Here is a 21,687-nt window from a genome sequence, read left to right as displayed (position 1 = left end):
TGAACATAAATTCATGTGGAATAAAGAAAGAAGTAATCTGTGGTCGTCATACTGACTGGAAAGTCAGGTCTAGGACAGGACATGCTTGGATCTAAATGCAAAAACACCTTCACACCCAAATCCCTCCTGTTGTAGTCTTATCCTAAATATAAAACCAGCTGAACAAGAACATCTACCTCACATCCATGTGGACGCACAGTCACCGTTAAATATGTGGCAAGGGTGTGCCGCAAGGTTCTATGCGCGGCTCTTGCCCAATCAGATTCGCTCCTGCTCCGGTTTTCATGCTTGTGGGTGTGGTTGCCGTCATCTTTCAGGAAATGAATTTAAAGAAATTAGAAATCCAGGAACTTGAACTGAAACGAGTCACGGCGGGTTGGACCGAAGAGTCGAAGAATATACTCTCTTTAAGTTAGTTTGAATGTTGTGCACGCGGAGCAGAAGGAGATAATATGTTGATAAAGGAATTGTAAGTATTTCAGTATGATTTAACTGCGCTGAAGTTTTGATCCCGGGCTGAACTTGACTCACGGGCGCATGTTTGTTAACTTTCACCGGCTTAATAAAAAGGATTTATGTTGATTTTTTTACTAATGAATTATGGATGTTTTTAAATCTCTGTGTTAATTATGTTATGTCCAATAATCTAAAATTTAATCTAAAATCCTTTTTCAGATTATATTTTTTTAAATGTCAAGGCAATTCACTAGCAGTCATAATGAGTCATCAGTTTATTTGCTTTACAAAGTAAAAGAAAAGAGTTGACCTCTTTTGAAGTTACAAACTGCAGGTGTTATGAATGTGATTGTCACATGTTACCGATTCGCCGGTCACGCGTCATAATGCACCGTTGTGCACGTCATAGTGCACTTTGAGACTTATGTGCTGTAGTATAGATATTAAGTGATTAAATCAAAAGTCCTATTATGACATTAATATATATATGTAACATGCATTCTACCTGAGCTAAATGAGCTGTAAAATATTACATTAGGCGTCATGTTATTACTGCCATAATGTTATTAGGCCTACTGCAATAACTTGATGTTAACTGAATATAGTGATGAAGAACTTTTTAATTCGACAAGATTTACAACGTCATGGAAAACCTGGGAATTATCAGGGGATTTTAAAATCCAGGAGGGGTTACACTGTGAGAAATAATTCTGGTTTTAAAAGATTAGTATGCATTTGTTGGCTTTTTTAATGAACTTTTTTATTTTGTGGTGTTTAGTTGTAATAACATTTACTGCAGATTCAGCTATTTTCAGTATGCAGAAATCAACCTTTTTTATTTTTAGCTTTGGTTTATGACCAAATATTTTACCTATATGTAGTATCTTTTTCAAATTTGAAACCACTCAATAGAATAAACTCATTATGAAACAATATGATCAGAACATTTCTGTTTTATGAGTGCAAAGGTCAGGTTACTGAATAAAGCAACACCAGTTCTTAAAATCTGAAGTGCTCTGTTATTTATAAGATTATTAGTGCAATTGTCTTCAGACGTTAAAAACAAGGAATTAAATGTGATTGAATGAATGAAAAGAGTTCAAAGGATGTCTCATGTTATTTTCGCTGACTCGATGGCCTTTCTCTTTTGTTTTTCAGTCGAATCGTCCTGCCCATTTCTGTTGAAGAGGTATGTAATTTTTACAGGTGTTACTTTATGGGTTTTATTTTAGTCTAGTAATAATTTGAAAAGTCCATCTTGAGGCTTATGGATGTATTTTTGGCAGAATTCTTCAGTTTCTCTGTGTTTCTAGTCTCTGTCCAGTTTTTTCTGTTGGGCTGTACAGTTAAGACATTGAAGTGATGAACTGAAACAAATAGTCAGAGTTTTGTGGGACAGTGGCCTAGTTAACTGCAGGCTTGTATATAGCAGACAAAGACCGACCGTAATTCATTGTAACCTGAGGCTGAGGTTATCAGACTTTATCAATGTACTATCTTTGCTCCAGTTTACTAAGCAAAGGTTGAATTAGTTTTGTCCCTGTCATTTCTTGCCCTCCCTGTTGTAGTATTTTGTGGATTTAGTCTGGTGTGTTTTTACCCTGCATATTTGAATGTCTTGTTCTGTATCTGTTGTGTTTGATTAATAAATCATTGTTGAAGAAGTCAATTGTTCTTGTCTAAATGGCAGTTAAGGTTTGACGTGTGTAGTTGCATTCCTGTTCATCCAGCTGTTCACCTGCGCAAAAGACCATATAATACAGACCCAACCAGCTGAAACAGGAAGCACCTAAAGGATGTTACATTCTGTAGATCAGTGGTTTTCAACCTGTGGTCCGCGGCCCCCTAGTGGGTCGCGGTGGTATTGCAGGTGAGCCGCCAATTACTATTAAAATAAATAATATTGTTAACATATGTAAAAATGTCTAAGTCATAACATAATAACATCATTTCATATATATAATTAAGTAACAAAAAAACAAATATTAAACTGTTACTATGCTTCCACTATTCAAACTCGCTGATTGGTTTAAGAATAAACCACCAATTTATCTTAGATATTTTTGCTGCATATGCTACAGAACCACAAATTCAAATATGCATAAATGGCTGTTGTGTTTCCTCCTGAATGCTTGCTCGGCTGTCTACCCGCTGCCGAGCTCTGCCTGGATCTGGTTTTCCCGTTTTGCTGAGCGGTGCCAGCCCGAGTTATTTTCTGTTCATTTCCAGTCCATTCTAGGGCTGTGCGATTAATAGAAATCATCATAAAATCACGATTTGAGTGTGCGCGATTTCTAAATCGCTTTATAGCAAGAATTTCTGCGGCCCTGACCTCCCGCAGTATGCTATCCGAGCCAATCAGAATGCAGTGCGCCTAGCGCGAGAACAGAACAGACTGGGCATATGCCTAACTCCAGGTTCACACACTGTCTGTGATGCGCCTTTTTTCTGAGCCCATGTTAACGGATCAGAGCGTTCACACTGCACATGGTAAAAAGGCTAGAAATAAAAATGTGCGAAAATAATTAATATCTAACACATGGCCATAGGAGAGAATTGTGAGTGCACAGGATGCAGTTTAAGTGAGAGGAGACACGTTTTAAGTGCGCACACTCTCTCCGCGCAGAGCAGTGTGTATCTGAGCAAGCACGTTTGGTTTTGTGACAGCGCAAAGGAAATCTGAGTGTGAGCAGAGAGATTCGCTTCTTGCATTATTTCAATGTGCTTTCGCGTTATATTTATGCGCTCTCGCTGTTGACCACATACATATACTGTATACACACTGCAAGCACCTGAGGCACCGCTACAATTAATGAGCTCTATGAACAATGCATGGCAAAAAAGAAAAACAAAAATCCCTGGACACGGGATTTTTTTTTTTTTTTTTTTTTTGCCATAAGTCTATAAATTGTGTTACATCTTTACTATAGTGATAATTTTGACTTATGTCTGTTCTAGAGACGTTACAACTTTTTGATAAAGCTCTAATTGGTTTTCTTTTGGAAATATGTTTCAAATTAATCCTGAATGCATTTATGACTGTAAAAGCATATCGATGTGTGTCACAATCGCAAAATTGATCAAAGAAATCGCGATAGGTTTTTTTTTGTCCATATCGCACAGCCCTATTTCATTCAATAAATACAATTAACAATCTAGCTTCTGAGTACTAAGTTATTAACCCAACAATAGCGTGGTCAGTTAATTTTTTGCAGTGGGCCGCGCAAACATATGTGTTTGTGATTTGGGCCACGAGTTGAAAAAGGTTGGGAACCACTGCTGTAGATGTACTAAGTGTAGATGCAGTGTAGGGGTGGGCGATATGGAAAAAATATCATATCACTTATCACTAAAATAATGGCAGATATTTAGGTCAAAGATAAAAATATTTGTTCTTATTTTTTAATAATAAAGATAAAAGAATGACAAAGATACACGTTACAACTACAAATAATATACAAATAAAACAAACAGTGCTTTCTTTTCAGGTACAATAGGTGTATTTAGCTGGAGCATTCAAGAAATTGAATTAACAAATTAATATACAAAATTCAGTCAGCTCTCTGTCAATTCTGTCAAAGTGTTTTATTTTTATGCCACCATTTACTCACTCAAAAGTGTTTTTAAACCTGAATGCATTTCTTTCTTCTTCTGAACATAAATGCCATTTTGAGGAACATGGAAAACCAGACAGTTGCTTGTCCACAGTGACTTTTATAGTATTTTTTGCTACTATCAAATTCAATGTGGACAAGCAACTGTTTGGTTACCCACATTCTTCAAAATATCTTTTTGTGTTCAGCACAAGAAAAAAATTAATACTGGTTTGGGACAACTTGACAGTGAGTGAATAATGACAGAAATTAAATTTGAGGGTGATCTATCCCTTGACAGCAATGGCGACAGTAGGCTGAATGTTTAATATGCCTACTGTCCCTTTAAGACCTGCACGCATCTAATATACATGCATGTACAGTGTTGTGCATGAACGCGTTCAATGAACGACGTTCACTGAACGCGTTCATATTTTCGCCGAATGCTGAACTGAACGAATCACTTTTCATACAATGAACGTGAACGAGAGCGGCGCTCACTCTGGCAGGAATGAACAGCACGCACAGTTCACGTTCACGCTCATTTGAAAAGTCAGGTTTTTTTCTTAATTTGAGCTGGAACATGTTCCGTCACCTCCGACATTGGATCCGGCACTTCCTGTGTCACTAAAATTAATTGCCTAAATGAAAAAAAAAATTACTGTTTGTGTAGTGTTCAATGTTTGTGACACATGACTTGCGCGCTTGTTGTACTAGTTGAGATTGCTGTTAGCCTCGATCGTTTCACGCAGGGGAAAAATGTCAAAAAGCATCTCGGTTACGTATGTAACCTTGGTTCCCTGAATAGGGAACGAGATGCTGCGGTGACGTCACCACGTATGGGAACACCTTCGGTGTGACGAATGTCTGAAGCCCTATACCATCCCGCCAATCCTATTGGCCAAATAGCGCGTGGCACCGCCCAGCATGCGTAGGCATATATATACCTGGTGCCGCGCGCCATTTACCTCAGATTTCATGACGAGAAGAGAAGAAAGCTATCAAGGTACGGCACGGCCAGAACCGCAGCATCTCGTTCCCTATTCAGGGAACCAAGGTTACATACGTAACCGAGATGTTCCCTTTCATAGGTCACTTCGATGCTGCGGTGAAATTCGGCTGATGTCCATTGTTTTAACGACATCACACACCTCCGCGTCACCGAGATCGTTCGATGCGGAGAACAACGGGGTGAAATATTCTGTCGTTTCGTCCACCACTGAAACGGGCGCATGTAAAGCAAACCCAGATGAATCACGGGAAGCGCCGCCGCCATTAGACCTAGTAGTCTGAGGCACAGTCTCACTGTCACTGTGTGACCCGCCCTGAAGTGCTGAACGCATGACGTAATCGACTGAGCGCGCGGGACAGAAAGCTTTGCTGTCATCGCGCGAGAGTCCAAATCTACTCCCAGAAAGGTAATCCGTTGAGAGGGGATTAATACACTTTTCTGGAAGTTTGTGCGTAAACCCAGGCTGTGTAAATGATTTAGCACAATATCTCGATGAGAGTGTGCTTGAGTCTGAGATTGCGCTAACACCAGCCAGTCGTCCAGATAGTTTAACACACGGACGCCCCAGAGCCGCAACGGGGCCAGAGCTGCGTCCATGCATTTTGAGAATGTACGGGGAGCTAGCGCTAAGCCAAAGGGAAGAACGCGGTACTGATACGCTTTGCCCTCCAAAGCGAATCTGAGGAACTTCCGGTGTCTCTCGATGATCTGAATATGAAAATAAGCATCCTTCAGATCGATCGTGACAAACCAGTCGTTTGGTTGAATCTGAGACAAAATAGATTTTACCGTCAACATCTTGAATTTGCTCGACCTGAGTGCAAGATTTAGACGGCGTAAATCCAGAATGGGTCGTAATCCGCCGTCCTTTTTTGGTACCACAAAATAACGGCTGTAAAACCCTGACTCCATCTGAGAGGGGTGTACTTCTTCTATAGCCCCTTTGCTCAGTAGAGCTAACATTTCCTGTCTCAGCACCGCCATGTCCATCGGTTTCATCACCGTGGAGAGAATTCCGCGGAAAGGGGGCGGGCCTTTCCGAAACTGAATGGTGTATCCGTGACAAATTGTGCGTAACACCCATTGAGAAATGCCGGGCAAGCGTTCCCACGCGGCCCGAAACAATATTAGCGTTTTTTTTTTTTTTTTTTTTTGTGTATAATCCTGAAGCGTATCCACGGCAGGATTTAATCCAACAAGATAAACATTGGGCCACGCTGCTAGCGAGAACGCGGCAGCTGTGTGAGCCGTCATACACTGGCCATCTTTGCCAGCCTCCGCGCCGTCCCTCAAACTCTGAAGGCTGGATTGTGCAGAGTGTCTGAGGGGGCGCGCGAATGATAGCTCCGTTCACTGACGCTCGAGGTGCCTTTGCTGCGAGACAGTCAATGTTAGAGAACATGAAGGAAAACGCATGCATCAAACTCACTGCGTTTCGTTGTGTATAATCCTGAAGCGTATCCACGGCAGGATGTAATCCAACAAGATAAACATTGGGCCACGCTGCTAGCGAGAACGCGGCAGCTGTGCGAGCCGTCATACACTGGCCATCTTTGCTAGCCTCCGCGCCGTCCCTCAAACTCTGAAGGCTGGATTGTGCAGAGTGTCTGAGGGGGCGCGCGAATGATAGCTCCGTTCAATGACGCTCGAGGTGCCTTTGCTGCGAGACAGTCAATGTTAGAGAACATGAAGGAAACGCATGCATCAAACTCGCTGCGTTTCGTTGTGTATAATCCTGAAGCGTATCCACGGCAGGATTTAATCCAACAAGATGAACATCGGGCCACGCCGCTAGCGAGAACGCGGTGGCTGTGTGAACCGTATACACTGGCCATCTTTGCCAGCCTCCGCGCCGTCCCTCAAACTCTGAAGACTGGATTGTGCAGAGTGTCTGAGGGGGCGCGCGAATGATAGCTCAGTTAAATGACGCTCGAGGAGCCTTTGCTGCGAGACAGTCAAATGTTAGAGTGTGGAAACTGCAGTGAGAGGCTTAGATGTGCATTAGCAGTCCAACAGCGCTCTCTGGAGGCGGGCACAGTCCTAAGCAAACATGAAGGAAAAACGCATGCGTCACATTCGCTGCGTTTCGTTGTGTATAATCCTGAAACGTATCCACGGCAGGATTTAATCCAACAAGATAAACATCGGGCCACGCCGCTAGCGAGAACGCGGTGGCTGTGTGAACCGTCATACGCTGGCCATCTTTGCCAGCCTCCGCGCCGTCCCTCAAACTCTGAAGACTGGATTGTGCAGAGTGTCTGAAGGGGCGCGCGAATGATAGCTCAGTTCAATGACGCTCGAGGTGCCCTTGCTGCGAGACAGTCAAAGTTAGAGTATGGGGACTGCAGTGAGAGGGTAGATGTGCATTAGCAGTCTAACAGCACTCTCAGTGAAGGGCATAGTCCCTGGCATATTAACATGAAGAAAGCGTGTGCGTCAAACTCGCTGCGTTTCGTTGTATATAATCCTGAAGCGGATTATATTTGTAAAATTTGTAAAAATAGAGAGTAGGCTATGTAGGCATACTATACTGTTGTAGCCATTAAAAAAAGCGCGTTTCATATTTGTTAAAATATTATAATGTTATTTTTTTTTTCCATTTATGTTGATTTATGAAAAGTGAACAGCACGACCGAGTAAGATAGGATGCGCAATATGAGACATGTAGCGGGTCAGACATGATTTTGACCGTTGAAGTTGAAGTTGTTATAGAAAGCCTTTCTTTAAAGTGAATTTCGTTTTGTATAAATTGTATGTTAATTTTAATCAACTTTTCATCAACCAATTGCCTGTATTTAATGAATAGGCCAAATGAACGTGAACTAGTTCGTTTTTAGATATGTGAACTTAGTTCATTTTTTTTTTTAAATGAACTATGAACATGAAATAGTTCATTATCATCTGTGTGAACTGAACTTTGAGCTAGTTCTTTTTAAGTATGCACTGGCACAAAACTGTGCATGTATACGTTTTTCTCTCAACTGTTTAATTTCATTTTAGACATAACCAACTGAGTCTATATGTAAACCTTGTGTGTTTTGACAGTATTAGCGCAAAAGATAACTTCGTTCAATATTCAGGTGCTGTTTGACAGGCATTGGGTGTTTGCGGCGCACAGAAAAAGCACAGGTTAGACCAGCGCGCGAATGAAACATTAAAAGCACATGCAAATAATGAGAGAGTAACTCTACCGCTGAGAATGCATGTGGCCTTGTATAGTATATGACGGAGGTACCAGAACTGCAGCTGATAGAATGTGCGCTGTTGCACGATACTACAAAATTTCTTCGAAAGCAGATTGTGGAGACATTTTTATCATCCACGACCAAAAAGCATCATATTGCTCATCCCGAATGCGGTCAGAGGTGCAGTCTGCACACTTGTCTCTGTATGAGAGACAGAAATTAACACTGGTTTAATGTTAATAAATATAATTACGAAAAATGAAATTAAGCTTTTGACTGCACAGTATCTCAGTAGCTTAATATCAGTTATTCGCCAATATTTAAGATTATTTTAATCAGTATAATCTATGTAAGATATTTAATTGTGCATGTTTATTTTTTTCTATTTTTCTGTATAGCTTACAGTTGCTAGCATCTAACTCTCACTTAAAGTTAACCTTTAAAAGCTATTCATTTTATAACACTTAAATCTTTAACAAATCTCAAAATGAATATCCATTTTTCATACGGTGCATAATAATTTTGTGATGCCTCAACACACTAGTAGCATGTAACACTAATGGATAATGATTTAGTTGTTTTAATCTATTTAGACACAAATAGTAGCCTATAAAACATTTATCCATTATTAGTCATCATGTGAAAAATAATCATTTACTATACTAGACCAAACATTTCAGTTTTTCATACTGTACATTATAATTTGAAGGTCTTAATTCAGTGTATGTAGTATTTTAAATTGATAGTTTAGTGTTTTATGTAAAAAATGTTATTGAATTGTAATGGTTTTACATCATAACACTACTTAAAATTATCGGTTTATTACTAGAATGTGAATAAAATGTTTCAAATTTGTATCCAAAGTCTCCAAAACTGCTAAAATATTTTTCTGCTCTTGCTGTTTATAGTGTTGGGCAGACATACATACAGACATACATTCATTTGCTGGAAGCATTAGTCACCAGTTTCGCTCTCTTCTATCACCCGATTATAGGTTTTGAACACTTCCTCTATAATTTTGTCTGTTTGTTTATGGCACACCAGCCTTTTTATGGCTATTTGTCTATGTAGATGTTAAATCGGCTCTCAGCACTGTACGCAGTTATGACATGCAAATCCACTTGGCAGAATGCATTCATTTCAGTGTGTTTTTGTCATTCAGTGTGTTTTTGCCTTTGCTGCGAGACAGTCAATGTTAGAGAACATGAAGGAAACGCATGCATCAAACTCGCTGCGTTTCGTTGTGTATAATCCTGAAGCGTATCCACGGCAGGATTTAATCCAACAAGATGAACATCGGGCCACGCCGCTAGCGAGAACGCGGTGGCTGTGTGAACCGTATACACTGGCCATCTTTGCCAGCCTCCGCGCCGTCCCTCAAACTCTGAAGACTGGATTGTGCAGAGTGTCTGAGGGGGCGCGCGAATGATAGCTCAGTTAAATGACGCTCGAGGAGCCTTTGCTGCGAGACAGTCAAATGTTAGAGTGTGGAAACTGCAGTGAGAGGCTTAGATGTGCATTAGCAGTCCAACAGCGCTCTCTGGAGGCGGGCACAGTCCTAAGCAAACATGAAGGAAAAACGCATGCGTCACATTCGCTGCGTTTCGTTGTGTATAATCCTGAAACGTATCCACGGCAGGATTTAATCCAACAAGATAAACATCGGGCCACGCCGCTAGCGAGAACGCGGTGGCTGTGTGAACCGTCATACGCTGGCCATCTTTGCCAGCCTCCGCGCCGTCCCTCAAACTCTGAAGACTGGATTGTGCAGAGTGTCTGAAGGGGCGCGCGAATGATAGCTCAGTTCAATGACGCTCGAGGTGCCCTTGCTGCGAGACAGTCAAAGTTAGAGTATGGGGACTGCAGTGAGAGGGTAGATGTGCATTAGCAGTCTAACAGCACTCTCAGTGAAGGGCATAGTCCCTGGCATATTAACATGAAGAAAGCGTGTGCGTCAAACTCGCTGCGTTTCGTTGTATATAATCCTGAAGCGTATCCACGGCAGGATTCAATCCAACAAGATAACATCGGGCCAAGCCGCTAGCGAAAACGCGGCGGCTGTGTGAGCCGTAATCCACCATTTGAAGAGCAAAAACTGTTGATTAACGCGCTCGAGTGGGGGAGAGCGAGCACATGGAACTCCAGTGCATCACTGTATTCATATTCAAGCCGCACATATCGCCCCTAACCAACACCTCGTGCGGGGCCTCGGCGACCGCAGAAGCGAAACGGTGGGGGTTAGACGCGAGGCGACTTAAGAAATACACTCCAGAGCGCGGATACTTCCTAATGGCGTTAGTGCACAGGGGAAGTGTATGCATATTTTACTGTAGCCATAGGCTATCAAGGAGAGAACCTGTAGAGAGGCTGCAACGAACCTCTCTTAAGTGCCTCCTCGTGATAACCCATCATACGGCTCCTACCTTTCGTTGACTCATCGCGTCCGCGGAGAGGAGTATACTGCTCGTAGATGATCGCTGAGAACGCGAGATAATAGGGCACAGAAGATTCGCTTCGTACTGAAGGAATGAAATCTGAGGTAAATGGCGCGCGGCACCAGGTATATATATGCCTACGCATGCTGGGCGGTGCCACGCGCTATTTGGCCAATAGGATTGGCGGGATGGTATAGGGCTTCAGACATTCGTCACACCGAAGGTGTTCCCATACGTGGTGACGTCACCGCAGCATCGAAGTGACCTATGAAAGGGAAACAGGAAAGTTTGCTTAACTTTTTCAAATACGCTGGACAGTCAGATCCCAAACAAGCAAAAATCGTTTCCGCTGATCAAAAAGGAGACCACGGTGGACACAGTAGCTTAGTATCGATATCTCGTTATTTCGACATAATAAGGGGACATTCTAATCTGCATTAAGCCACATTAAGCGTTCTTATAATGGTTTTCTATGGGAGGAAAATGCTTAACCGTTCATATTATGGGCTCATCTGATTTTTTGTAGCCTACATAGCATAGCCTATTTGTTATGATTTTAGTATCATAATGATTAGGCTAATAAATGCACGCACAATTATCCATGAACTTGATTTGAACAAATGCCTTTCAACTTGTGTGTGCAAAATTCAGAATTAAATTAATGTGCAGAAATTTGTAAAAATAGAGAGTAGGCTATGTAGGCATACTATACTGTTGTAGCCATTAAAAAAAGCGCGTTTCATATTTGTTAAAATATTATAATGTTATTTTTTTTTTCCATTTATGTTGATTTATGAAAAGTGAACAGCACGACCGAGTAAGATAGGATGCGCAATATGAGACATGTAGCGGGTCAGACATGATTTTGACCGTTGAAGTTGAAGTTGTTATAGAAAGCCTTTCTTTAAAGTGAATTTCGTTTTGTATAAATTGTATGTTAATTTTAATCAACTTTTCATCAACCAATTGCCTGTATTTAATGAATAGGCCAAATGAACGTGAACTAGTTCGTTTTTAGATATGTGAACTTAGTTCATTTTTTTTTTTAAATGAACTATGAACATGAAATAGTTCATTATCATCTGTGTGAACTGAACTTTGAGCTAGTTCTTTTTAAGTATGCACTGGCACAAAACTGTGCATGTATACGTTTTTCTCTCAACTGTTTAATTTCATTTTAGACATAACCAACTGAGTCTATATGTAAACCTTGTGTGTTTTGACAGTATTAGCGCAAAAGATAACTTCGTTCAATATTCAGGTGCTGTTTGACAGGCATTGGGTGTTTGCGGCGCACAGAAAAAGCACAGGTTAGACCAGCGCGCGAATGAAACATTAAAAGCACATGCAAATAATGAGAGAGTAACTCTACCGCTGAGAATGCATGTGGCCTTGTATAGTATATGACGGAGGTACCAGAACTGCAGCTGATAGAATGTGCGCTGTTGCACGATACTACAAAATTTCTTCGAAAGCAGATTGTGGAGACATTTTTATCATCCACGACCAAAAAGCATCATATTGCTCATCCCGAATGCGGTCAGAGGTGCAGTCTGCACACTTGTCTCTGTATGAGAGACAGAAATTAACACTGGTTTAATGTTAATAAATATAATTACGAAAAATGAAATTAAGCTTTTGACTGCACAGTATCTCAGTAGCTTAATATCAGTTATTCGCCAATATTTAAGATTATTTTAATCAGTATAATCTATGTAAGATATTTAATTGTGCATGTTTATTTTTTTCTATTTTTCTGTATAGCTTACAGTTGCTAGCATCTAACTCTCACTTAAAGTTAACCTTTAAAAGCTATTCATTTTATAACACTTAAATCTTTAACAAATCTCAAAATGAATATCCATTTTTCATACGGTGCATAATAATTTTGTGATGCCTCAACACACTAGTAGCATGTAACACTAATGGATAATGATTTAGTTGTTTTAATCTATTTAGACACAAATAGTAGCCTATAAAACATTTATCCATTATTAGTCATCATGTGAAAAATAATCATTTACTATACTAGACCAAACATTTCAGTTTTTCATACTGTACATTATAATTTGAAGGTCTTAATTCAGTGTATGTAGTATTTTAAATTGATAGTTTAGTGTTTTATGTAAAAAATGTTATTGAATTGTAATGGTTTTACATCATAACACTACTTAAAATTATCGGTTTATTACTAGAATGTGAATAAAATGTTTCAAATTTGTATCCAAAGTCTCCAAAACTGCTAAAATATTTTTCTGCTCTTGCTGTTTATAGTGTTGGGCAGACATACATACAGACATACATTCATTTGCTGGAAGCATTAGTCACCAGTTTCGCTCTCTTCTATCACCCGATTATAGGTTTTGAACACTTCCTCTATAATTTTGTCTGTTTGTTTATGGCACACCAGCCTTTTTATGGCTATTTGTCTATGTAGATGTTAAATCGGCTCTCAGCACTGTACGCAGTTATGACATGCAAATCCACTTGGCAGAATGCATTCATTTCAGTGTGTTTTTGTCATTTAGAGGCGTTATACTGTAACTTCCATATGACCAAGTGAAGTTAACATTATTCTCTCATCTGCAGTACCAGGTGGGTCAGCTGTACTCCGTAGCAGAGGCCAGTAAGAATGAGACGGGTGGTGGAGAGGGGGTGGAGGTACTGCAAAACGAGCCCTACGAGAAAGAGAATGGAGAGAAAGGACAGTACACACACAAGATCTACCACTTGCAGAGGTAATAATAATCATTCATTGCTAATTATTCAGTACTGTGGTCTATATTGTAGGGCCATGGTATGATCATTTTTGTCAGGGCCATATCATGTGCTGTCTTAAAACATAGTCTGTATCTGACAGATATGTCTATATCGCTCATTCTTATGCAGTAAAGTGCCAACTTTTGTACGGTTACTGGCCCCTTCGTCTGCCCTGAGTATCCATGAGAAGGCCTGGAATGCTTATCCTTACTGTCGCACAGGTACCAGCCACAGCAGCACAGCTTTACTGAATATATTACAGCAACTGTACATTCAGAGCTCATAGGAATGATGAAATTCACAACTGTGTTTCTTATTTTTCATGTGCTCACTACATCATTCATCACTCCAGTTCTTACGGTGAGTTTATGAGACACCTGTGTGTAATTAAAACTTATATTTATATTACTGTTAATAATCAGCATTTTCAGGATTTACGTACATAGTACGTACATAGTCACGTACATAGATCAGGATTTATTCTTATATATTACAATGCCTTTCATAAGTTGAAAGTTTTGCATTTATTTAACCAGAAATACAGTAATAACTTTATTAGTGTATAATATATATATATTTGTCCCATTTGAATATACTTTAAAATGTAATTTATTCCTGTGATGGCAAATATGAATTTCCAGCATAATTTTCCAGAAATCATTCAAAAAATAAATTAAAAAAATGCTGATTTGGTGCTCAAGAAACATTTTTTTTATTGTCAGTGTTAAAAATACAGTTGTGCTGCTTATTTTTGTGGAAACATGGTACATTTTTTTCATAGTTCTTTGATGGAGAGAACATAAAGAAATAGTGTTAGTTTAAAATAGAAATCCTTTGTAACATTATTAATGTCTTTACTGTGACTTTTGATCAGTTTAACTCATCCTTGCTGAATAAAAGTACTAATTTCTTTAGACCCCAGATTTTGTCTGTGTATCAAATGTGTTGTTTGTGTGTGTGTGTGTGTTTATAGAACGAGTACATGAAGGACAATTTTCTAGTTATGATTGAGACATGGCACAAGCCTGACCTCGGTGAACAGGACAATGTGAGTAGACCGTCAATGTTATACAGATAAATCCAGGTCATCATTTTTATTATGTAGCACCACAATAAGCCAAAAATCAATGTTGAATTGCAAGATGCTGTGAGAGTCTTGATCTTGTAAACTAACCAACCATGTCCTTGTTTTTTATTGTTTTTTTTGAAGGTTCATAAGCTTGACCCTGAACAGTGGAAGAAGGTTGAGGTGGTACACATTGACATTGCTGACAGGTCTCAGCTCGACACTAAGGTAAAGAGTTTTTACTTTAGATGTACGTATCAGACTTTGAGACATGCTGACATTTTGATCTTCTTCTTCACAGGACTACAAACCAGACGAGGATCCAGCCACCTTTAAATCACAGAAGACTGGTAGAGGGCCATTAGGACCTGACTGGAAGGTGTGTATGGTTTCATGAATTGTTTTTAGATAAATATCTCCAGTCATTTTTTGATCACGTTTGTTCCTGTGTATTGCAGAAAGAACTTCCTCAGAAGACGGACTGCCCTCATATGTGTGCTTATAAACTAGTCACTGTCAAGTTCAAGTGGTTTGGTCTGCAGAATAAAGTGGAGAGCTTCATTCACAAGGTATAAATCTGTAAAATGCCTCATGTTGTGTTCAGTGTAACTCACTTTTATATCAAGAGGATATCTGTGTGATATCTTGGAGGTGTGGTTTAGAAAGATAAACAGTTAGGGTTTGTTCAGTTTATTAGTGGGTTTGGTGTTAATCTAATTTTAGTGTGGTGACTCATAAAACATTGTTTGTTTGGTTTTACTTCAGCAAGAGAAGCGTCTGTTCACCAACTTCCACAGGCAGCTCTTCTGCTGGTTAGACCGATGGATCCATCTGACCATGGAGGACATCCGCCGCATGGAGGAGGAGACGCAGAAAGAACTCGATAATGTGAGTTCAGCAATGTTTATAAAATCTTTGAACACAGTGAAGAACACAGGCTACCAAAAAAATCTATAATGGACGCAAGTTTTAAAATAGGATGCAGTACAGGCTTTAGCTACCGGCTAAAGCTAATATAAATAGTTTTTGGTTGCAAAAAATGCTTTTCTTACTTAGATTTTTTGGCTTGTTTCCAACCCAGATATCTAAAAATTCTTAAATAAAGAATGATTTTCTAGACAAGTAAAAATTATTGTCTTGTTTTCAGAAAAAACAAGTCCAAACTGAGTTTTTGCTTATTTTGCTATTTTGACTTATTTTTGTCTTATAATTTTTGCAGTGTTGTTAATTGAAGGAAAGCCGAAATAAAATATAAATATTGTATGAAAAACTTAAAACCCTTTTTTTTTTTTTTTTTTTTTTTTTGGCAACTGACACAAAATACATTTAAAAAAATTATTATTACTATATTAATAGAAAAAAACTAAATAAATGACAAAATTAATAAAACTTAAAAACTTAAATGAAAACTAAAAATATAAAAGCTACTAAAATAACACCGATGCACTGAAGATCCTTGTTAATGATGCTATTCAACATTGGTCAGAGGAGATATTTAATCTGTATTTAATGTAAAGCTGCAGTCCCTAACTGTTTTTGTGTTCAAAATTGACTACATTTATATAATAAACGAGTACACCATGTATGAAATGTTTTTGGCTTGTCCTGAATCACTTTTAGTTCGGGTAGGTGTCGCTGTGGAGTAGCCCGATATCTGCGTGATTCGTCATCAACATAAACCGAGAGAAGAAGCTCCGGCTACAGTGTTCTACTGCAAGACGCACGCAGTTCTGTTTATTAACCACTAGAGCGCCAAAAATTACAGACTGCAGTTTTGTGAATAATAAATCAATAGAAAATATTTGAATTTATACGGCTTGTGCCTAAATAAATTAAAACACTTAACTAAAATCAATCAATATGAGTGCTACAAGTGAATTTAAGCGGTATTGTGTAATTAAAAATAATATTACCGGTAATTTAGAATTTTGCTAAAGATTACATTTAACAATTTTTAAGTTATTAATAGTAAAAGTAAAATGAGCATGCATAATTATTCCAATATTGATAAGTCTGAAATTGTCTTTTATCTACTATAGATGCGAGAGAAGGATCCAGTGAAAGGGATGTCTGCCGCAGATGAATGATGCAGCTGATACTGTGAGTACAGCTCAACTGATGCTTTGTGTTTAAAATAACAGCTAAGCAGTTAATTTAATTATTATATATATAATATAACATTTATTTGGATAATTATTGTGTTCTTTGTTTATATGTTTTTATTTATATTATTTTCATGTGATTTATTTTTGTCATATTTGTATTTTCAGATGTTGCAGCTGTTCGGTTGTCTCTCTCTCTTCACTCCAGTAGTTTTTCTTCTTTCTTCACATCTGCACCCAGGACATCCCATCCAGAGGTGTTTCTTACACTAATAAATAGCAAATCTGCCCTATGTCTAACTTTTTATTTTGAAAGTGTTTCATAGATGTTTACCAATCTTTTTTTTTTTTTTTTTTACAAATTTGACCAACATCAGCACTTGTTCAAATAAGCCCTCACTACCTGTATCACCAGCATGTTAACGTGTTTACATGTTTCTCTAACAGACGTTTCCACCCTTGATGTATTTGCTGCAGGTGTTATTTTCTATTTGTACAAGATGAAGCTGCCTCATGACAAATCACCATGAGTTTCTGGTATTAGCGGGTTGCAGCTGACCCATTGTTACTCATAAGCCACTTTTCTCAGGACTTTTAGTAGATCTGAAAGGACTAAATTGTACTTGTGTGGTAATGCCAGGTTTAGTCATGAAGTAATAAACTTAGTTTAGTTCAGCTGAATTAGGGCGTTAAATATCATGTCATGTTAATGTTATAGATGTATTAGCACATTTTTTGGGCTATGCATTGTGCCTCTGTCATACGAGACTTAATTATGAACTGTATTCAGATGTTTAAATTGTATTATGCTGTTCTGTTTTACTTTTTCTTTAAGACTCTGTGTGTTTATTGGGCTCGGATACAGTGTATTACTCGTTTCATAATCATGCCTCATGACCTGATAATGACATTAAAAAGAATTTATATTATTAATGTCTGTAGTGTGTATTCATTTGGTGGTCTCTGTGGTGTGCGGAGACATAGAGAACAAATTTAGTAAATACAAAGTCTGCTTTTTTTTTCTCTCATATGGATACATTTTTTGTTAACCAGATTTTGGGGTTTACTTGGGGGGTTATTGTGTATTTATGTCCAGCTTCCAGCATTCGTTTAATAACTGATTATTATGGATTGATTGACAGCTCACATTTACCAATTTTCAAGTTCCAAACTATATTTTGGAACATAATTTCATGATGGTTTACCTTGATTACATTAGTAGGTCTTATACTATTTACCATTCTTAAAGCATTTACAGAGAGATGAGGTAGCAAACACAAGAATATATGTATTTTTATGCATGGGGAAAAGAAAAATGCGATGTGTGCTTAGAAGTCTGCAAGTAATTTAAATGTTAAGGTATACACCATTTTAGGGTGGTGTATCCCTTTAAGTAACCGAAATACCAAAACTCAAAATATTCCACCCCTATCCCTAATATACATAAACTTAATCAATGTCGTAATCGTAAGCACAGTCTGATTCATCTTTAAGACTGACAGGTGGTTACCAAAATTCTTTGTTGAAACGGAGCGGTTAAAAATCATAATAATACTAGGCTTCCTAAAAGACTGGTAGAATGTGAATTGGGCAGAGTAAAGTACTTCAATTTAAAATTTTCAATACAATAATGTGCTGGTAAACCTTTAAACGAGAGGGAAAAAACCCGTTCCCGCGGCCTTGTCAGTCCTGGTAGTTAGATATTTGTCAGTTGGTCCAGACTGATGTTTTCAGCAAGCGTTCAAAAAAAAACAAAAACATAAAAAAAGAACTCACAGAAGACAATGAACTTTTTCTTTTATTTATTACAAATGTACAGCTTATGAGTCTTTATTACGATTTAAATGGTTTTGCTTGGTCTTTTATTTAATTTCTTTATTTTACAGGTAGCCTCTGCTGAACAAATTTCTCCCATCAGTTAATCTCTCATGTAATAACCACGTGCTAAAGAACAGTCATAAGTATAGTGCAGCCAGTATGACTGATCACGAAAGTGTGTGTGTTTGTGCATTAATCTATTTAAAAAATAATTTCACCGGTGCATTATGTGAGCAATGTATGAAAATCTACAGACTACTCTGAAAGGAATCAGATTTATAGTGCATGTGCAATGACGTATTTTGTCAGAAATCTCTCGCTCTGATTTTAGTGCTTATTAAATAATGGCCCAAACTCTTTCTCCTAAGCCATCACCACAGTAAACCATCCTGACATATTTAGTGTAAAATGAAGAATCTGGGAAAATATTTGAAGCATACACTGTTTTACTCACCATGTGCTTCTATAGTGTGGGAGACACATGATTACTGATTAAAGTCAGTCTAGCAGATGTGCAAAGGCAATGATCAAGCGATTTTCAGACAATCTTTTTTGACACGTTTTCAGGGGCTGCTAACATTATCCCATTCCCCAAGTTAAAGAAACAAAAGGCAAGAATGAAAAAATGGCTTAACTTAAAAGGCTGGTGGATGAAACCGATATGGAAAACAATAGGACATTTAAGGCGTCTAAAAAGCAAAGTAACTGTACAACAAATACTTGGTTTGATCACGCTCATCTACATGTGCGTACGTACTGGAAGTTTCAGTTCAACTCCTCTCCCATGAACATCAACACAGCGAGGGACTCGTTTCCCACAATTCTCAACAAAAGTGACCCTGACCGCCTCGACAGAGTGTGACTTCACTAGTCCTGATGCAGCAGATGGACATCCTCACGGACGTGACACGGTTTCCCTGTGACTATGTGAAATGTTAGTGACGAAAAAATTGATAGTGGTCATCTTCAACCATCAACATTCACATGCTCGTAGCTTATAAAACATAAGGGTCTTTTTACATTAATAACCATTAACTACACACATGCTCGATTAGAAAAAACAAATCATGAATTATAAAGAACAATGAAATCAAGTATTCTCATAAGGAAAACAAACAACCCCCACACACCTGGTCCTGAAGTGAAAACTCCACCAAACTGACAAAAAAAGGCCATTCGATTGTGTGCAGAAAGTGAACATGTAGTCCTAAAGTGATGGTTTTGTCCTAACCTAACAAGCTAAAGACAATGTGATGATTGTGCTAAGACATTTGCATTGTTCTGATACCAAAACCCACTAACAGAGGGATTGAGATGAGATGAACCTTTTATGTAAATCAACCCCGACTGCTGTCTTTGTGCTCTAAGACGGAAAAAAGAGGGATCCGTAACTGTAGTGTCATCATTCCCCTCTGCTCCTTTGGCTAGTGTTTAACGCACTTCGAAAAAAACAAAAAAACACGGTAGTACATAGTAAAACACTGTGTGAGTGAACCAGTGCTTCTACCACTGGAGGACGCGAGTGTTCTGGTTAGTTTTCACGGGTTATTGTTCACCCCTGTTAAAGTTCGCAAAGCTCTGTGTGATTTCTACCGAAACTAAATGAAACAAAATTCAAAAGAAGACATCAATAATTGTAACAATAATACGAAACTTAAGTCATAATCGTTAAAATAACTCCAGTGTTGTTGTTTAAAGTCAGTACATTTGTCCCAAGAGAAACAGGCCAATGGAGCTGCACTTAAAAACACAAAATCATTTGAAAGACAGAGAGAGAAAGGAAAAACTGAATATAAACGATTTAGGAGGAAGGTTTCTGGTTCTCTGACGGTTAGGAGTGCTTTTGCATGCGGTAGCAGACCATCAGCACTGAACTGTGGGTCTGCCTGTGTAGTGTTGTTGTATTTAGATGTGTAGATGAAAGAAGATCCTCCTGAAATACTGAAATGAGAGAAGAAAAGGAGTGTAAGGAAAAGAAGGCCGCTCCATTCAGCTTCTCCCAAACATTTCGCAGTTGGCCGCAGCTGGATTTGTCACCCTTTCTTTTCCCATCTTTTTTTTCCATCTACCTGACCAACGGTTCCCAGCTGTCAGTTTTTGCTCTTTTCTCTGGTTTCTCAGTCTTTGCCCCTGCCTGGTGTGTCGGAGGGTCACTGTTTTTTCTCACGGGTGGTGATGGTGACCAGCTGCTTGGCAGCTTTGGCGATGTCGTAGGCGCACTGGATGACCTGCTGGGTGAGGAGCTGGTAGTCCACCGTACTGGCCGATGAGTCGGAGGGCGCCGCTTTACGACACTCCACCTGCAGGCGGGACGCACTGGCCGCCAGGAGCTTCAAGGAAGAACGTACTGCATCTAACGCTGGTCTCTGAGAGAAGCAGACAGAGCAGAGAGATTTAGTGCATCTGCTTGTATCACAATATCACAATATGACAAATTTATTTACCTTGGGAAACAGCGAGGCCATTTCTGTCACAGCTATGTGGATTTTCTCTGAACATGGCACAAAACTGCAACCAAAGGCAGATTTCTTTTAATTGTATTTTTTCTCGAATATTTGTTTTAACTCTCCATAATCGTTTCTATTAACGGTAGCAAAATGACTTTGTATTCAGCTTGAGGGGTAACAGACGGTCATACCTGTCGTGTTTAAACTCCTGTGCGGCTCTCAGGAGCTCCTGGATGTTCTTGGTGACCTGCTCTGTTTTGAGGATGACGTCCTCTGTGCAGGGCAGCGTGGGGTCCGGCTCACCCTCGGTGTCTTCCACATCCCTGCTGTCCTCCTCACTGCTGCGGCCCACACTACCACGCAACATTATAAAAAATTTTAAATAAAACACGCGCGCGCACACACACACACAAACACATAAAAGCAAGCATACTAAAAACACACCAATTTCCATACTAAAAGAAATAAATGTATTGTTAAATTTATTACAAATAATAAAATTATATATATGTAATACATATATACGAATATATCACTATTGTAATATCTGGGACTGTATGTTGGATTAGGGGTGGGCGATATTGACAAAAATGTATATCTCGATATCTTTTTTCAATATCTCTATATCGATATTCAGATGATAATTTTGCAATCCTTTAAAGAAATGTGTGCAAATTGGCAAAGAAGGTCCAGTTGGTCTTTTGACTTGCTGCATTTTACCTATTATTGTATGGAATTACTAGTACATAAAGATATGAGACATTATTGATTTAAACATGAACCAAGTTACTATACTAAATATTTATTTTAATA

At 38.8% G+C, this 21,687-nt stretch overlaps 3 protein-coding genes across 5 annotated transcripts in view; 2 read left to right on the top strand and 1 right to left on the bottom strand.

Moving 5' to 3' along the window:
* The first annotated feature begins 301 nt into the window (after positions 1-301).
* Positions 302-13,742, top strand: LOC132108407 (phosphatidylinositol transfer protein alpha isoform-like). The gene is made up of 4 exons (XM_059515115.1): positions 302-469; positions 1,615-1,645; positions 13,271-13,419; positions 13,571-13,742. Exons 1-4 carry the CDS (start codon positions 453-455, stop codon positions 13,725-13,727), a joined length of 354 nt encoding a protein of 117 aa, XP_059371098.1. The 5' UTR covers positions 302-452; the 3' UTR covers positions 13,728-13,742.
* Positions 13,743-14,343: 601 nt separating this feature from the next.
* Positions 14,344-16,801, top strand: LOC132108406 (phosphatidylinositol transfer protein alpha isoform-like). The gene is made up of 7 exons (XM_059515114.1): positions 14,344-14,489; positions 14,652-14,735; positions 14,809-14,886; positions 14,966-15,076; positions 15,273-15,395; positions 16,547-16,607; positions 16,778-16,801. Exons 1-6 carry the CDS (start codon positions 14,424-14,426, stop codon positions 16,592-16,594), a joined length of 510 nt encoding a protein of 169 aa, XP_059371097.1. The 5' UTR covers positions 14,344-14,423; the 3' UTR covers positions 16,595-16,607; positions 16,778-16,801.
* A 2,050-nt stretch (positions 16,802-18,851) lies between these two features.
* LOC132107912 (ARF GTPase-activating protein GIT1-like) overlaps positions 18,852-21,687 on the bottom strand; it is a 30,967-nt gene continuing 28,131 nt past the window's right edge. For all 3 annotated transcript variants that reach the window (XM_059514261.1, XM_059514259.1, XM_059514260.1), the window contains 3 exons: positions 21,066-21,227; positions 20,872-20,935; positions 18,852-20,793 (listed from right to left, as the gene is read on the bottom strand). In XM_059514261.1, the coding sequence (XP_059370244.1) occupies positions 20,578-20,793; positions 20,872-20,935; positions 21,066-21,227 (442 nt within the window). In that variant the 3' untranslated portion in view covers positions 18,852-20,577. The remainder of the gene's footprint in view (positions 20,794-20,871; positions 20,936-21,065; positions 21,228-21,687) is intronic.

This window comes from Carassius carassius, chromosome 28 (genome assembly GCF_963082965.1).
Source record: "Carassius carassius chromosome 28, fCarCar2.1, whole genome shotgun sequence".
Lineage (NCBI taxonomy): Eukaryota > Metazoa > Chordata > Actinopteri > Cypriniformes > Cyprinidae > Carassius > Carassius carassius.
This window is presented reverse-complemented; position numbering and strand designations above follow the sequence as displayed.

Excerpts from the sequence above, each read along its gene's own strand:
- LOC132108407 (XM_059515115.1), top strand. Across the intron at positions 1,646-13,270 it reads TGCCCATTTCTGTTGAAGAG|TACCAGGTGGGTCAGCTGTA; the intron begins GTATGTAATTTT and ends TCTCATCTGCAG. Across the intron at positions 13,420-13,570 it reads AAGATCTACCACTTGCAGAG|TAAAGTGCCAACTTTTGTAC; the intron begins GTAATAATAATC and ends ATTCTTATGCAG.
- LOC132108406 (XM_059515114.1), top strand. The coding sequence starts at position 14,424 with ATGAAGGACAATTTTCTAGTTATGATTGAGACATGGCACAAGCCTGAC. Across the intron at positions 14,490-14,651 it reads ACCTCGGTGAACAGGACAAT|GTTCATAAGCTTGACCCTGA; the intron begins GTGAGTAGACCG and ends TTTTTTTTGAAG. Across the intron at positions 14,736-14,808 it reads GGTCTCAGCTCGACACTAAG|GACTACAAACCAGACGAGGA; the intron begins GTAAAGAGTTTT and ends TCTTCTTCACAG.